The sequence below is a fragment of the Oncorhynchus mykiss genome, chromosome 26 (assembly GCF_013265735.2).
Source record: "Oncorhynchus mykiss isolate Arlee chromosome 26, USDA_OmykA_1.1, whole genome shotgun sequence".
NCBI classification, from domain to species: Eukaryota; Metazoa; Chordata; class Actinopteri; order Salmoniformes; family Salmonidae; genus Oncorhynchus; species Oncorhynchus mykiss.
The window spans coordinates 17,265,215-17,283,702 of NC_048590.1; the positions used below are offsets into that span (position 1 = coordinate 17,265,215).

Here is an 18,488-nt window from a genome sequence, read left to right on the forward strand (position 1 = left end):
TAAATTCAAGGTCAGATTACGCATAGAGAGAAGTGGATAAAAATGGAATCACTGTACGTTCCATTTACTCGGGCTCAACTTGGGTCAGTGTCTCCCCCCCCCTCCTTGTAGAATCTATGCAGACACATTGAGGCGGTTCCGGCGGCCCAACGCCCAATTAAAGACACATTTAATCAGTTACCTGTACACCCCCCTTTCGGAACAAGTATTGACCCAAATACATTTTAAGAACAGAACCATTTATTGAACAGGTGCCATAAGACAACATTATTGATAAGACACTCAACATACAGTTTAAGCAATCCATATGCAAACAGTGACTCAAATCAAATAAAGTTTTGCCAATTCCCAGTGCAAAAAATTCTTACAACTAATTTCCAGCATATCAGGACATGAATGATTTTATGTTAAACAGCATAATTCAAGCACTACGGTGAAACCAATTGTTCATGATTTAATACAAAATATTACAGATAAGAATTACTCTCCAGTCCGTCACGTAGCGATGTGATAAAATGGAGACATTATTATTGGGGCCATGATGTCTACAAAAACCAGCTGGACAACTTGAATCAGATGTCTGGTTAAACAATAGGCCCTATTATAAATTATAGTAAAGTAATATGAATAATGGTTACTAATTGTTAAGCAGTCATGGGCAGTCACTACCAACATTGGACTTTTATTCATGGTTAGATTGTGTTACAGCACAGGTCTTATTTTCACGATTTGGACATTAATTCACTTTGCAAAGCTAATAAACATGTGTGAGTAGCATTTTGTATTCCTAGTTGAATTGGTTTGTTTATGCTCCCTATGTACAAACTTTTTTTACATTTGAATTTCAATAGCTCCTTGGTCATGTGACCTTCTGACTTCAAACAAGGTTCAGAATGTACACTCAGTGGGCCTACACATTGCACACCCTTCAGTTTGTCCATTTTCATCTCAAACGATTTTACATTAAGTTGCCTGCTCTGCACCCCTGAAGGACAGTGTCACACACACCTATTCACTTGGACCTTCCTGACCTCCAGGCAGGCCCCCTATTGACCTGGTGACCTCTGATTCCTGGTCTCTAGGCCTATACTTTCTGACCGCCCTCTCTCTGGGCCTGAGTGTGTATAGCTTACTCCCTGGAACTACAGACCTCCACACCTACTCTCCCTACCCGGTCAACACCCCTTTCCCTTGGCTTACTCCCTGGAATTACTAAAACGTCTACAGTCCCGCTGTCGAAACAGGCTCTGTGCACGTGGTAATTCAAAAACAGGCTCTGGGTGATCCGCCCGCTTTTTTCTGCTGTCCTCACACCAACATCCATGGCCTGAGTGCTCGAGGGCTGACTTTCAATATATTGCAGCGAGTGAGCTGCTCTGCTACATACAAATCCCTGGGCATGGATGGTACTACCCACAGACGTAGGCCTCCCTCCCCAGACAAGCTGGAGATACCTCTCCCCAATTCGTAGGGCATGAGCCAGATCCATGCAATGCCCTATCCCTGCAGGGCCATTGGGTCTAGTCTCCTCCTCTACGCTCACTAGACTTGAGGCGACCTCGCCACCTACAATGCGTGGGGCAGGCGAGCGCCATAGCTGGAGAGATCCGTGAGAAGGGCCTGGCGTGCTTCCAGAGTTGCCGCCACCAATCGCCGGACCCAACCCCCCACCAGTCCGCCTTCGGCCTGCCGACGGACACCATCCCAACGAATCCCAGCACGCAGCCCCTTGCGAGACCACAAGATGGACCACACAATGAAATGGTGGTGAGAGGAGGGTGACGGAGGGACTGCTCCCCCAGCCACGGTTCGAGCCCAGCCCTTAGAGCCAAACCTTATCCCGAAGTTACGGATGTTTTTTGCCAACTTCCCTTACCGACACTGTTATAACATGCCAGAGGCTGTTCACCTTGGAGACCTGCTGCGGATATAGTAAAGTAATATTGCCCGGCGCGAGATTTACACCCTCTCCCCCGGACTTTCAAGAGCCAGGGAGAGCTCACCGAATGCTGCCGAAACAGCAACGCTTTCCAGGGCTTGGGCCCCTCCCTCGTGGCATACCCATTCCAGGGCTCCCGCCAGCTTCTCCGGGATCGGCCGCATTACCGCACTGGATGCCTCGTGGCGCCCGTCTCCACCAGTCCGTGGACATTCTGAAAGTAGTTTGAGGTCAGTCTGTCACATTACCAAGGAGAAATTGAAATTATACAGTTTGAAAAATTAAATGTAAAATCGTGTGAGATGTAAATGGATAAACTAAAGAGTGTGCAATATACAAGGGTAGTCATTGGACATTCTGAACCTTGTTTGAAGTCAGGTCACATGACCAAGGAGCTAATGAAATTAGAACATTTACAAAATTCATGTAAAATCTTGTGAGATTAAAATGGACTAACTAAAGGGTGTGCAATGTGTAGGCCCGCTGAGTGTACATTCTGAACCTTGTTTGAAGTCAGGTCACATAACCAAGGAGCTATTGAAATGTTAAAACAAATTATAGATAATTTAAAATAGTGCGAGATGTAAATTGACCAAAAAAAAAAAAAGTGCAATGTGTGTCTATGCCATCAGGTTAGCTAGAACCAGTTTTGAAAGTTTTAGGAGTAACGGTTAAAGAGCTATTGAAATTTGAAAAATGTGATTTGTCACGGTTGACTGTTCCTAACTGCGGTTGCTGGATGTAAGGAAAACTACAGGCGGATATCCGTTGAATATCCAACCTGAAGCTGTCTTTACCTTGGTCAGAGTGACTTGTTTGATGGGAACTCAGTGGGGGACACTGCACTCACTAACTTAAAGGGATCATACTGTATTTATATTGTAATATTTTTTTGTTTTACTTTGGGGGAAAAAAAAAAAAAAAAACTTTACCTTCCTTAAAAAAAAAGTCTAAACCTCAGAGGCAGTTTTAAAAGAGCAGAAAGAGGGCAGTCACACTGTTAGATACATGTAGCTTTTTCAGCAAATAAATGAATTACTGTGCCTTAGATTGAATCTAACAGCCCTAGGCACAAAGCATGACAGGCTTGTTAGTAGTACATGCCTCTGACATATAGAGCAAAGCCTTTACCAAGACTACCATGATGTTAAGGCTTCTCCAAGTACCATGACAATCACCACCAGAGGAAATGAATAGTATTCTTTATCAAAAGACTTGGTAGAAGAATGTGCAGTACAGTCGGCCAAAATCTGTTCCTTGGAAGAATGAAGCACAAGCAGTCCTCCCTCGGGTTCAGTGTCACAATGATCATTATTTTCCAAGTGGAGAATCAAACAAGCATGAAGCATCCAGTGGTCCACATTTTGTAAGAATGCTGGTCAGGTGACTTGGACCCATGAGTACAAGTAGCATTTGAAAACATTAAAAAAGCCATTTTTGTCCGAATGCAGTAAACAACTTCATTCACAAGCTTAGGAATACTTACCATGACAACAGTTGACTAGAAGACTAGATAACCTTTGTCCTCCCCAGTAAGTTTCTGTGCATTTTTGGCCAAAGGTCACAGTCCCCTTTGAAGGAAAAATCTTTTTTTTTTTTTTTTAAATGTAAAAAGTTTAAAATAAAAATTGCACTAAAAAGGAGTCTAGTGTTCCCTTTTCCTGCATCCCCCACCAGAGGGCAGATCTGGGAGGCATTCAAACAACATCTTCACTCTCCCATGAATCCTGCCTACGGTGGAGTTTGTACTTTTGTCAAGATTCAATCTCATTGTGAATGTGACTGTAGCCGTCGGAGGGATCACGTTGCCGACAAAGCACAGCGAGCAGGAGGACGATAAGGAGGAAGAGCAAACAGCCACAAACTGCTAGTCCGATGACCACCTCTGATGATTGGACCAGAGAAAGACACAGTAGATATGTCAAACACACATTATTAGTCGTTCCATGCCAAATCAGCAAGCCATGACACCCACCATCTCAGAATGTTCTGAAGTAGTTTCTGCAGTTAGAAACATAAGATAAGCATTCCTGCCACTTTATTTTGTTGAAATATAATTTGATCTCTGAAATGCAGCTAATTACACCCAAAAATTGGCCATTTTAAATTTTATTTGATTCATATAATATATTTAATAAATATAGTACCCGACATATGATTTGGTCCAAACGTCTTCCTACCAATGTGTAAAACATGAGAAATCACCCCCAAAAATAGTATTGAACTGCAGTTTGAGTATTGTTTTGTCATTATATGTAATCCCAGTGAATTTGGTAGTGTACTTCCCACCAGTTCAGGTAAATTAGTCATTAAAGTCATTTGTTTTATGTCCCATCATACATAATGGTATTACCAGGAACTCAGTACAGCTTTAACTTACTCTTGAAAGTTGTAATAGTAGAATGCACAAGATGCAATTTCAAAATTGGATAGAGCATTATCAGTTTTGCTCTTGTCAGTTATTGCATGCCTTAGAGAGCTATATATGACTTGACTCCACCAACAAGAGGGGTGTGAACAGTGCTTATGCCCATAGAAATAGAGTTGGCACAAAAGAGTTTGGGAACCCCTGCATTAATACATCTCAAATAAAAATGTATTCTGTTGTTGGGGTGGTATTGGTGTGGAGGGGCTCTATAGGTGGCTTTTGACAATTGTTTTGAATATCTTACTCATTGATAGGAAGAAGTTTGGTCCAAATTGGATGCGAGGTACTATATAGAATATATGCACCCTATCATTAGGGAAAAAAATGGCTAATTTAGGTGCAATTAATTAGGTTAATTTCTCAGAGATCAAATTACATTTCAACAAAATAATGTTGAATGAATGCTTATCTGTTTCTAACTACAGAAACCGTTTCAGAACAATCTGAGACGGTAGGTTTCAAAATCCTCTTTCTTTGCACCATTTTAATTAAAGGGATACCTTCGGGATTTTGGCAATGAGGCCCTTTATCTACTTCCCCAGAGTCAGGTGAACCCGTGGATACCATGTTTATGTATCTGTGTCCAGTATGAAGGAAGTTAGAGGTAGTTTCGCAAGCCACTGCTAACTGGCGTTAGCGCAATGACTGGAAGTCTATGGGTAATGCTAGTTTGCAACTTCCTTCAAAATACAGACAGAAAAAAAAAATGGTAGCCACGAGTTCATCTGACACTGGAGAAGTAGATAAACGGCCTCTGGCAAAATCCCGAAGTATCCCTTGAAAGTGGAATAACCCTTATTCAACACATTCTATTGCTTCGAGGCTCTTTTTCAAACGGCCCATGTTACTCCCATCATACCTGTATCCTTTGTAGGAGACTCAACCATGCACTCCTTGTCCCAATCCTCTGGGATGGATGGTTTGGTGAGGCGCACAAAGTCCTCCAGGGGGCAGAAGAGGTCACAGCTAGGTATAGCCAGTTGGTATGGCGCTCTTGTGGTGTCATTGCGATAAAACATGGCCACTGTGAATGATCTAGATGGGATAGACTCCTATATTAGACTGACAGCAGATCTCAATCAGATATAAGCACCAGTCAAAAGTTTGGACACCTACTCATTCAAGGTATTTATTTGTACTATTTTCTACATTGTAGAATAATAGTGAAGACATCAAAACTATGAAATAACCCATATGGAATCATGTAGTAACCCAAAAATATATTTGAGATTAGCCACCCTTTTCCTTGATGAAGCTGGTTGAGAAAATGCCAAGTGTGCAAAGCTGTCATGAGGTAGTCACCTGGAATGCATTTCAATGAACAGGTGTACCTCGTTAAAAGTTCATTTGTGATATTTCTTTCCTTCTTCATGCGTTTGAGCCAGTCAGTTGTGTTGTGTCAAGGTAGGGGTGGTATACAGAAGATAGACCTATTTGGTAAAAGACCAAGTCCATATTATGGCAAGAACAGCTCAAATAAGCAAAGAGAAACAACAGTCCATCATTACTTTAAGACATGAAGGTCAGTCAATCCGGGATAATTTCAAGAACTTTGAAAGTTTCTTCAAGTGCAGTTGCAAAAACCATCAAGAAGACCCAGAGTTACCTTTGCTACCGAGGATACGTTCATTAGAGTTTCCAGCCTCAGAAATTGAGTTCAAGTAACAGACAAATCTCATCATCAACTGTTTAGAGACTGCGTTAAATCAGGCCTTCATGGTCAAATTGCTGCAAACAACCAACCAGTAGTCGTAGAACTTTTTTGGTTACTATATGACTCCATATGTGTTGTTATCATCACTATTATTCTACAATGTAGAAAATAGTATAAATAAAGAAAAACCCTTGAACAAGTAGGTGTTGAAACATGACTAGTACTGAATTTTTTATTTTATTTGACCAAACGTTGCTTATCTAAGCCAGTTCACAAGATAACACAGTATAATATAACTACACACAGTTTGGTACAGCTATTAACAAGGGTCTTATTCCATCACAGTACAACCTACCCGTTGTCCTCCTGATAGAGTTCAAATATGTGGCAGGAGGCATAGGGCGGCTGCTTTCCATTGAAGATACTCAAACTTGACTGCAGAGCCACAATGGTGGTGTCATGCTGAAAAGTAACACAAAAGACTCATGCATTCGGCACATTTTGCCACGGGGCGTAGAGAAAATGTGTCCGTTTTACGTTTGCTGCAATTCAACACATTTTGCCATAAGAGACAAAAATGTTTGCAGTTGTTAATATGATAACTGATGAGCAATGGCCCCATCCGGACAGTAATTTGTCCATGCTTACTACAAGTTTAGTTAACTTTCAATCCCCCCCCAAAAATGTGCTGACATGGGCTAATTGAGTGACAGCTACAAAAATGGGGGCTGCCGGTCGCATGGGCCACCAGTTGCCCGTCCCTGCATTAGATGAACAATTTGCAGCAAACAGTCCAAGGCATCCACGTAAAAAGGAGATCATGCACAAGATTTAAAAGCTTACCGCAGAGAGCATCATCATCTTCAGACGGCGATTGGAGTCGGGAAGTGCAGACTCTGAGATGTTATTTACAATGCTACCCAAGAGGACACCTATTTGATGGAGTAGTAAAAGCCTATAGTTAGCAGTTAAGTAGACAATGAGAAGATTTACCATCTCTTATCTCCTTCCTTCAGTGCTATTGCCATTACATAAAACATCAGCTGACTTCAATGTTGGTTGTGGGGCTAGTCTTCATCTTGATGATGTGCAAAGTAGTTTAATCGTTTGAGATGAGCGTACTAAGCCAAAGATGTATGAATGCATATTCAAATCTCTAATCACTTTCATATATTTGAGGGCCATATGATGAAAATGCAATAACTAAACAGAGTGGCTGCCAATCCAATTTTTTTGGACCCCTCTTCCTGACAGCTGAAGGTCCCGAAGCTTCTGCACATGTGCGGGATCCTCTACTTTACACACAGCCTGTACTCTACTCGTGGCAAATGGTGCTTATCTACTAAAGTAAGATCAAAGCTGAAGCAATGTCTGCAAGAGCGCATAATGATGGTATTATATTCAATTCTGTTATGTAGAATACTATTGTATAACATTACTGTAAGACAATAAACACCACATTGTGCAAACGGTCACATCTCTCTCATGTGGCCCAAACCCAACAGCACAAGACAAAAAGTGTGCTTTGACTGAAACATGCTAATATGTTAAAACAATATGCTCAAAAATGTGCTCACTGTAGGCTACTTCAAGAAGATCTAAATGCTTATCCCCATGAATCTGATTGAGATCAAATGGTTGGTATGCAGATGCTGCATGGACGTTTCACCAGTAAAACCTGAATAATTATCATTTCATGATTGACAGAGAGAAAAATAAAAAAGGGAGGGTGACCACAAATATTTGCGCGTAAAGTAGAGGTGACGAAACATGAGCAAAATGTGATTCGTAATCTTCAGGGCCCATTTTATTTATTTTAAGTTATCTGGATTTCGGCAAATCGGATAGGAATAACGCATTAAAATAGAACCGGAGTCTCCATTCATCTGTTCTATTCATTCTATACATTTAAACCTATCCAACAGGTGAAATCCAGATAGAACTTTTGAAAAAAAAAAAATGGGCCCAGGTGTGGGGAAAAGGAAACCAGGGAAGTGGGACGGGACAGTTACCTCCGACAGCAGCCATGGCCATCACTAAATAGCACATGCAAAAGGAAATGTAGATAGCTAAGCTGAAACACGTTTCTGCCCTTCCCATTCTGACAGTACCTCCTTGGAGACGGCTTTTCTCCTGATGCTTGTAGACCTCAAACAGGATTTCAAAGCCAAAGTCTTTGAGCTTCCTAAGATCATCCATGATCTCAGGGGTCACCCAGTCAGGAGCAGTCATGTTGTGCCTTGCCTGAAATGCCATATATGGAGAACAAAAAAAACAATATGCTCATGACACTGAATCAAGGTGAAACTACACAACAATGTTAGTAAGATAATACCATTCAATCTACATGCTGTTGTCCGTCTCTAAAGTAAAATAGTATGATATTGCTACCATTAGTGTAGAACAGCCAATAAAACAAGGTTAACAATATAACCACCAATGAAATTAAAGTAGGTATAGGCAACATTTCTTGATTAACAAGTTTCGTGAAATACAAATAAATAGTTTTAATCTGGCTGGAGACAATGAATGACCACATTGCTGCCTTTGTGTCTCCCCAGCCCTTCCCAAATGTTTCTACATGGCAGGTTTATTTCAGCTGACCAGAGTAAAGCATGACTTCCCTCACGTCGCAACGGTCACAAGGCTGAGTAGCCACAGGGTCACAGTTCGGTTTTCACTTCCATAAACCACTGTGGTTCCTTCGCTACCTAAAACATTGGCTGTAGGAATATTTCACATCCCAACTTAAAAGTTTAACATGGACTCAATCTGCATGATTTATGGCAAACTGTACGCTGGAAATTCTGTAATGTTTCGCAATATATTCTACATTGATAGTAAGCAAAGTGACACAATTATAAGGAATTATAGCTAAACTCAGGACCCTGTCAAAGAATTTGTAGAAGTCCAAATAACTTCACAGATCTTCATTGTAAAGGGTTTAAAACACGGTTTTAAAACACTAAACACTAACCCATTGTTTGTTCAATGAATCATAAACAATTAATGAACATGCACTTGTGGAACAGTCATTAAGACACTAACAGCTTACAGACGGTAGGTAATTAAGGTCACAGTTAGGACACTAAAGAGGCATTTCTACTGACTTTGAAAAACACCAAAAGAAATATGCCCAGGGTCTCTGCTCATCTGTGTGAACATGCCTTAGGCATGCTGCAAGGAGGCATGAGGACTGTAGATGTGGCCAGGGCAATAAATTGCAATGTCCGTACTGTGAGACGCCTAAGACAGCGCTACAAGGAGACAGGACAGACAGCTGATCGTCCTCGCAGTGGCAGACCACGTAACAACACCTGCACAGGATTGGTACATCCGAACATCACACCTGCGGGACAGGTACAGGATGGCAACAACAACTGCCCGAGTTACATCAGGATCGCACAATCCCTCCATCAGTGCTCAGACTGTCCGCAATAAGCTGAGAGAGGCTGGACTGAGGGCTTGTAGGCCTGTTGTTTGGTGAGGACCTGCCTTACATCACCGGCAACAACATCGCCTATGGGCACAAACCCACCGTCGCCGGATCAGACAGGACTGGCAAAAAAAGCTATACACTGACGAGTTGCGGTTTTGTCTCACCAGGGGTGATGGTCAGATTGGCGTTTATCGTCGAAGGAATGAGCGTTACACCGAGGCCTGTACTCTGGAGTGGGATTGATTGGGAGGTGGAGGGTCCGTCATGGTCTGGGGCGGTGTATCACAGCATCATCGGACTGAGCTGTGCGTTACAGGGAAGATATCCTCCTCCCTCATGTGGTACCCTTCCTGCAGGCTCATCCTGACATGACCCTCCAGCATGACAATGCCACCAGCCATACTGCTCGTTCTGTGTGTGATTTCCTGCAAGACAGGAACGTCAGTGTTCTGCCATGGCCAGCGAAGAGCCCGGATCTCAATCTCATTGAGCACGTCTGGGACCTGCTGGATCGGAGGGTGAGGGCTAGGGCCATTCCCCCCAGAAATGTCCGGGAACTTGCAGGTGCCTTGGTGGAAGAGTGGGGTAACATCTCACAGTAAGAATTGGCAAATCTGGTGCAGTCCATGAGGAGGATATGCACTGCAGTACTTAATGCAGCTGGTGACTGTTACATTTGACCCCCACTTTGTTCAGGGACACATTATTCCATGTCTGTTAGTCACATGTCTGTGGAACTTGTTCAGTTTGTCTCTCAGTTGTTGAATCTTATGTTCATACAAATATTTAAACTTGTTAAGTTTGAAAAGAAACGCAGTTGACAGTGAGGGGACATTTCTATTTTTGCTGAGTTTATTATAGGTAATATGCTGCTTACCTCACAGAACAGGGTGTCATGGACACTCCAAACAGTCTCAATGGTGGTGTTCTTCAGACCAGTTTTCTCCCGTACCGTTGCTATTAGATCCTGTAAAAGCAAAGGATCAAACAATGATAATCTAGACAAGGGGCATTCAAAGTTAAGATTGTCGACACAGCTTTGACAGCTCAACATGTGGTTGGCAAGTGATGGAGAAGAAATTCAAAACAAGGTAGAAACAAGGCAACAGCAAACACGTTGTCCCCCGCAAGTGATGCTGCACCCCCCTAGACGGAGTTAAATAGATTCAGCAATGTAAACACGTGCCCACTAGCGCCACTGTGTTCGATATGAATGTTCTTGTACATGTTGTGTCTTGACAGTGTTTGCAATGTGTAATAAATTGTTACAACAAATATCCTTGACTGATTTACAGTGCATTCATAAAGTTCAGACCCCATGACTTTTTCCACATGTTCTTACATTACAGCCTTATTCTAAAATTGATGAAGTTTGATGAAGTAGTACCCCCCCAATCAATCTACACAAAATACCCATAATGACAAGGCATTTTTTGTTGTTGAAATGTTAGCTAATTTATTAAAACTGAAATATCACATTTACTTAAGTATTCAGACGCTTTACTCAGTACTTTGTTGAAGTACCTTTGGCAGCGATTACAGCTTGTAGCCTTCGGTATGACGCTACAAGCTTGGCATACCTGTATTTGGGGAGTTTCTCCCATTCTTCTCCGCAGATCCTCTCAAGCTCTGTCAGGTTGGATGGGGAGCGTCGCTGCACAGCTATTTTCAGGTCTCTTCAGAGATATTCGATTGGGTTCAAGTCCGGGCTCTGGCTGGGCCACTCAAGGACTTTCAGAGACTTGTCCCAAAGCCACTCCTGCTTTGTCTTGGTTGTGTGCTTGTGGTCATTGTACTGTTGGAAGGTGAACCTTAGTCCCAGTCTGAAGTCCTGAACGCTCTGAAGGTTTTCATCAAGGATCTCTCTGTACTTTGCTCCATTCATCTTTGCCTCAATCCTGACTGGTCTCCCAGTCCCTGCCACTGAAAAATGTCTCCACAGCATGATGCTGCTACCCCCATGCTTTGCCGTAGGGATGGTGCCAGGTTTCCTCCAGACGTGACGCTTGGCATTCAGGAGAAGAATTCAATCAGACCAGAGAATCTTGTTTCTCTCATGGTTGAGTCCTTTAGGTGCCTTTTGGCAAACTCCAAGCGGGATGTCACATGCCTTTTACTGAGTTGTGGCTTCCATCTCGCCACTAACATAAAAGGCCTGATTGGTGGAGTCCTGCAGAGATGGATGTCCTTCTGGAAGGTTCTCCCATCTTCACAGAGGAACTCTGGAGCGCTGTCAGAGTGACCATCCGGTTCTTGGTCACCTCCTTGACCAAGGCCCTTCTCCCCCGATTGTAAACAGTACAGCTCTAGAACGAGTCTTGGTGGTTCCAAACTAATTCCATTTAAGAATGATGGAAGCCACGGTGTTCCTCAGGACCTTCAAATGCTTCATAAATGTTTTGGTACCCTTCCCCAGATCTGTGCCTTGACACAATCCTGTCTCAGAGCTCTACATACAAGTCATTTGACCTCATGGCTTGGTTTTTGCATTGTCAACTGTGGGACCTTATATAGACCGACCGGTGTTTGCCTTTCCAAATCATGGCCAATCAATTGAATTTAACACAGGTGGACTCCAATCAAGTTGTAGAAACATCAACAATGATCAATGGAAACAGGATGCATCTAAGCTCAATTTCTAGTCTCATAGCAAAGGGTCTGAGTAGTTATGTAAATAAGGTATGTGTTCATTTTTAATACATTTGCCAATTTTCATTATGGGGTAGTGTGGAGATTGTTCAGGATTATTTTAAAAAATTCTCATCCATTTTAGAATAAGAATAACATTTTAAAAATGAGGACAAAGTCAATGGATCTGAATACTTTCCGAATGCACTGTATATGCATTTATGAGCCAGACCATGCCCCTTGTGAATGTTTACTGGTCAATAGCGGCCATGTTGTTTTAGGTACTAGTCTGAAAAGTATTGCATTGAGAGACCTTTGTCCATAGACGCAACATATCAAGTTTTGTGAAGATCGGCCATTCGGTGCCAGAAGAGTAGCGTTTTTAGTGTTTTTCTAAATAGTGGAAAATCCACCATGGCGGACCTAATGGGTCTGCCATGGTGGCACCTATGTTGAGAATTTCATGACTTTAGGTCAGGCGGGGTTAGGGGCGTGATGAATCTAAAGATGAATTGTGAAGACTCAAGCCATAGACAGTTAATGATAAGGTAATCACATTTCATAAGAATAAGTCTCAAGCCTCATTAGCCAGTCATCACCTTAATTCCAGTGACTGCAGTGCCACTTACTTTGTATAGAAATGTCATGTTGAGGTACTTTTCTGTGCGTTCAGTCTCAATCATGAGGATTTTATAACGAGGGCAACCCAGAATGGGAAATGACAAAAGCTGAAATAGATAGACATTTTAGATGTGTACATTAGTATGGAGGTAGCCAATTATTTAAATATTATTTATTTAAAACAAAATCATATTCAGAATTTCTTTATTTTGTGGCTGTTGTCCATCTTTGGATATCACCCAAGACCTCATCACCCTGCTCACCCTCTCCTCATCCTGGGGTACAGTGTGAACAGGAATAGGCTGCCACTCCAGTGATGGGTTGAAGACCTGTGATCCATTGGGAGGGTACAATCCTGCAAGGTTGGCCTCTGCACTCATCAAGGTCCGGTCATAGTCTGTGCTCCTCACAGAAATCTAGACAAAGAACAATAGGAGGGGGGGTGGTTATCATTGAAACAAGATACTTCCTTTTGTAGTTCAGTGGCTACAACCTTGAACTGGTTTTACTTGGATTTTTCTTCTTAAACCTTTACTTAACTAGGCAAGTCAGTTAAGAACAAATTCTTATTTACAATGACGGCCTACCCCGGCCAAACCCTGGGCGACGCTGGGCCAATTGTGTGCCGCCCTATAGGCCTCCCAATCACGCCCAGGGTTTTGAACCAGGGACTGTAGTGACACCTCTTGCAATAAGATGCAGTGCATTAGACCACTGCGCCACTCAGAAGCCTAGTGCATTTTTGGAAGAGTCCACAGTTTGTTTAACCTGGGCAATACCCATGATCCAATTTGCATTTCTAATTTAAATTAGTCTGTGAGACCATCATAGTTTCAACAAGGAACTAAACCATAAATTACCTCATGTCGGTCATAGGTGTCATTTAGAAAACCCTGATAGCGTTTCCGCAGCACCTGTCCCAGCTCAAAGTGCTGCCTCATTCCTTCCTGTAGAGATCCCAGAAATGGTGTGCTATTAGTACAGCAAGAACCACACCCGTCAGTGCATCAGGATTCTTCCTCATGCTTGGGTACCAGTTTGTTTGAGGGATCATTCCACTCAGTGTCATGCTAAACATTGCTTTCGCATGACACGGAGTACAAAGAGTTGAACGTTTGCAAAACAGGTTCTGGGTTTCAGGCTAGTGTAATTCAGTACTTGATCATTTTTTAAACTTTACCTGCGAGAGCTGTCCAAAGCCCTGTGGCCAAGAGCTCTCCTGGTAGCGATCAGTGGGGTAGGCTTTGACTGGGGATCGGTCACCATGGCGGTAGAGCTAGGTAAAAAAAAAATCCCAAACATGACATTCTAAGCAAGTGACAAACTGGTTGGACTAGCCTTTCCCATGTCCAGCACAAGCAGGATCCTACACCCCAATTAGGCTAAACTCAATCAATGTGTATTTTGTCTTGCATTAACATAGCCACACTTACTAGAGCAAAGTCAACATAGCAACAATCCAGTGTTGCTGTTCATCCAATAATTTCTCTCTTCTTTGTGACCTTTATTAGTCAGCTAGTTAACGTTACGTGAAATAGTCATTGGGGTCACATAGTAGCTTGTACAGCCCTAAAAAACAGGCAACAGTGAAACCGTATTAGCTTAACGTTATCTAGATAACGTTACACAACACTGTCCAGACTCGATAACGTTTACCAGGCTAGCCTATGGCAAAACAATGTTGCTAGCTAACGTCAGTTCCTCTTTTGGTAACATTACGTATTCCAGCTAGCTATGTTAGGTAGTTAGAGTTAGCTACCTACTAACGTTGCCAGTTCACTTATTGTGTAACATTTAAAGAGAAGAATGACCGTCAGAGACGACTGCGTCTCAAGCCAGTTTACGTTAAAACGAACACTAGTTAGCACACACAAGTTAACGCTAGCTGGCGAACTTCAGCTAAACAAGTCAACTTGCAAATCAACCGTATGATTTTTATTTAAACTTTATTTAACCAGGTAAGCTAGTTGAGAACAAGTTCTCATTTACAACTGCGACCTGGCCAAGATAAAGCACAGCAGTGCGACACAAACAACATCACAGAGTTACACATGGGTTAAACAACCGTACAGTCAATAACACATAAAAAAAAACATCAAGTCTATATACAGTGTGTGCAAATGACGTGAGGTAAGGCAATAAATAGGCCATAGTAGCGAAGTAATTACAATTTAGCAAATTAACACTGGGGTGATAGATGAGTAGATGGTGATGTGCAAGTAGAAATACTGATGTGCAAAAGAGAAGAAAAGTAAATAAAAACAATATGGGGATGAGGTAGGTAGATTGGGTAGCTGCTCAGATTGCTGATGTTTAAAGTTAGTGAGGGAAATATAAGTCTCGAGCTTCAGCGATTCTTTTCTAGCTAACAGCATACTCACCACCGTTACAAATGTCAGTCTTCTGTCTCCAACAACTTTACCTAAAACAGCGAACATTGTCAATAGAAGCAGTACAGTGGAGTCCATCGTCAACGTCCGGTTACTTGAACACATTAGCTATATAATACAACCGTCAAAATATGTTTGTAAACTTCTTCTTCTTCTTCGAGGAGGTTTAACGGCGGTTGGCATCCAATATGTTGCATTACCGCCACCTACTAGACTGGAGTACAACTCCCTTATACTTTGCTTGAAATAAATAAACAAATACCCTACCATTTAACACTACACTCACAAAACATTTTTAAAAACGTAATAAAATTAAAATAACACCACCCTACTCCACGATTTAACCCTGTTGTGTTCTTTTCATGTTAACTATTTCTGTGTTCCCGGTCCAAAATGACCACTCCATTATAGCTGATTATAAATCCATAATAATACATATATTATCACATAATGATCTTTTTATCAACTTAAGTTCTTGTGAACATTACAAGTTTTGAACTTCTATGTGCTATTTATGGTCTGTAAGCCTCATTGATCTGAGCTCATACAACTAGTTTTTGAGTAAGAAAAAGCATAATGTATGGATTATTTAGACTATAACAAATAATCAGATGAAAGATATTGTGCTATTTATCACAGACTACTTTGTGTCAAAGTTTGACAAGGACTCTCTCCTCACCAGTGTCACGATCAAAGATATGATCAAGAGCCTCACATACAGTATATTGTTCGGTCATTGCGCTGCCACAGAATGAATTGGGAGCAAGGCCTCAAAAAAGCTATATATACCAGAGCCTACAGAAAAGTTCTAAACATTATTGAAAACAATGTTGCGATTCTATGTGAGAATGCCAACAGGTGTGGTTCCCGTTTGGGAAACGGATTCTATTGGGGAAAGGTTCCTGTGGGGGTTGCCTTGGAAGCGTGTGCTCAAACACACATGTATGTGGGGGTCTGGAAGAGGAAGTGTGTTCATCTGCTGAATGTGCATGTGCCTGAACTCAATTTTATACACTAATTGTAGTCTTACCCATTCATTTCTAATGACCGGTTATTTTGACCGGCAACACCACAGGTGTACAAAAGTTAAATAAAACACCCAATATGTAATGAAGATCATCTAAATGTATTTTGTGTGTTCAGATGGCCTGTGTGGACACAAGACAATCAGATTAAATGAACTACATTTTTCAGAGAGAAAACTTCCGTTCCGACCGGAACACAGCAGGAGGGTTAAATGTATTTAGTCCTACCTAATGCCAATAACCTGAAGGGATGGCAAGTGGCATCACCACTTAACACACCCTGTAACTCTTCTGATGTCAAGTCTCACACACCCAAATATCTCTCTGCTATGGACAAAGACCCTACCTCATGGACTTCTCCAGTGATTCAAGATGCGTTCTGTTTCTCTGATCCTACTCTACCCTTTTCATGCTATTTAACTAGGTTTTGAATATTTGTTTCAAACAGGTGTAGACTATGAAATGATTACTTACGGCCCTTCACAAAAATGCAGGGAGAAAAATGTACTAATATAAAATAACAAGAGGAATAAATCCACAACGAGTAATGATAACTTGGCTATATACACGGGGTACTAGAGTTCTAGTGGTTATTTGTAAATAGGTACTCTGCCAAGGTGGGTAATAGAAATAAAAGATACAATCAGTTCAAAAACATATATCTTATTAAGGGGGCATCAAAATGTTTATTCAACAATAATGTTACATATAAATACATTGAAAAGCAATTTATAATTGATATTTTAATATCTGAAATAGTTTAATTTCCATTCCGTAGATGTCCCCCAGGCTGCTCCCCGTCAGGGGTCTGATGATTTTGAAAACAAAATAGGCTCTTCAAATGCATCTGTGCATTGTTAGATGTGCTGTACATTGTTGTAAACAATTATTACACTACTATATACTGTTATCACTGTTATAAACAAGCATTACATTATAAATGTGTGGTCCTGTAAAGGAGGGCGATTGCACCGCAAGGGTTGTGAGTTCGATTCCCAGGCCCCCTCCCCCCCGTATGTGAAATTTAAGCAGAAATTACTGTGTCGCTTTGGATAAAAGCATTTGCTAAATGGTATATATTATTATTACATTGTTAAAACAACAGACCTACAGTGTGAAGGTATTTTGATTTTTCTAATTAATATTTGTGTGGAAGTTTACATCAATTGGAAAGACAGCACGTGTCTGTTTAATTATTACTTGATTCAAAAGTTGTGGACAGAAATGTGGGTAGAAATAAATAAGGGAAGGGTGTAGTCAGTCTTAACACGGGGTATAATGTAAAGTTAAAATGAAATAATAACACACACATCTTTTTTAATTCAGGGTTTGTTAAGTCAGGGTAACTTGGTTAACATGGCTATGTGTAACAGCATTGAGATCCCCTCTGGAACCAGAACTGACTTCAGATTTACTGATCCGATAGACCCACAACTACTGTACAGACAGACACACACACACACACACACACACACACACGTATGTGGAAACCCCTTCAAATGAGTGGATTCAGACATTTCAGCCACATCCTTTGCTGACAGGTTTATAAAATCGAGCACACAGCCATACCAATCTCCAGAGAAACATTGGCAGTAGAATGTCCTTATTGAAGAGCTCAGTGACTTTTAATGTGGCACATCATAGGGTGCCACCTTTCCAACAAGTCAGTTCATCAAATTTCTGCCAGGCCCTGGGGACCTGGCTGCCATAGAATTGACCTGGATGGATGTACCTAGCGACAAGCTGCTGATGCCCGTTATCTGCGTGGTGAGAAACATACATTCACAACACACACACTCCCTATGTTCACTGACATTCACATTCACTGCTTACAAACATACTGGAACATGCTGTGGTCATCCACCTTTAATTGACTGCTGGCACGGGACGGCCCTCACACCTAGAGTACCATCACAAACAACAAACTATCTTAAATCTCCTCAATAGTAGAGAAAGCGATACACCTTCAGTGTGGTTTACAAGAGTCGACTGCAATAGAGTTCCTATATCATGTGTATAAATTACTTTTTGGAATTGTGTGGTTGACTGCACTTTCCTGACAGGCTGCATGAGGGCATTTCATATGATGATGATGACGGCCCCAGAGTAGCCTTCTGTCTTTTTGGCTAGCTTCTCAACCGTAGCCCCAGGACCTCACACAGGAGCAACAGAGCAACGGACACCCTGCCCAGACCAGTGAGACACCCTCCCAGACCTGCAACACCCCCCCGTGAAGGACCTGCACCGAGATAACCCACACCAAGAGGCCCTACAAGAGGCCCTACACCTAGACCACAGCAATAACCAGCCACACCCCAACCAGCTAAGACACCCGAAGAAAACCCTGGCCACACTATATAGGCC

General features: G+C 41.8%; 1 protein-coding gene across 2 annotated transcripts; it reads right to left on the reverse strand.

Annotated features, from left to right (window-relative positions):
- Window positions 1-222: 222 nt before the first annotated feature.
- Window positions 223-15,334, reverse strand: LOC110506315 (lysosomal acid phosphatase). 2 transcript variants are annotated; one of them, XM_021585844.2, is made up of 12 exons: window positions 15,091-15,334; window positions 14,143-14,278; window positions 13,890-13,985; window positions 13,570-13,656; window positions 12,973-13,125; window positions 12,718-12,816; window positions 10,338-10,427; window positions 8,133-8,265; window positions 6,865-6,953; window positions 6,377-6,483; window positions 5,227-5,402; window positions 223-3,824 (listed from the first exon to the last, which is right to left on the reverse strand). In XM_021585844.2, the coding sequence occupies exons 4-12, from the start codon at window positions 13,648-13,650 to the stop codon at window positions 3,694-3,696; spliced, it is 1,059 nt and encodes a 352-aa protein (XP_021441519.2). In that variant the 5' UTR covers window positions 13,651-13,656; window positions 13,890-13,985; window positions 14,143-14,278; window positions 15,091-15,334; the 3' UTR covers window positions 223-3,693. The 2 variants fall into 2 exon arrangements, with proteins under 2 accessions (XP_021441519.2, XP_021441518.2); XM_021585843.2 differs by lacking the exon at window positions 14,143-14,278.
- Between the last annotated feature and the right edge of the window lie 3,154 nt (window positions 15,335-18,488).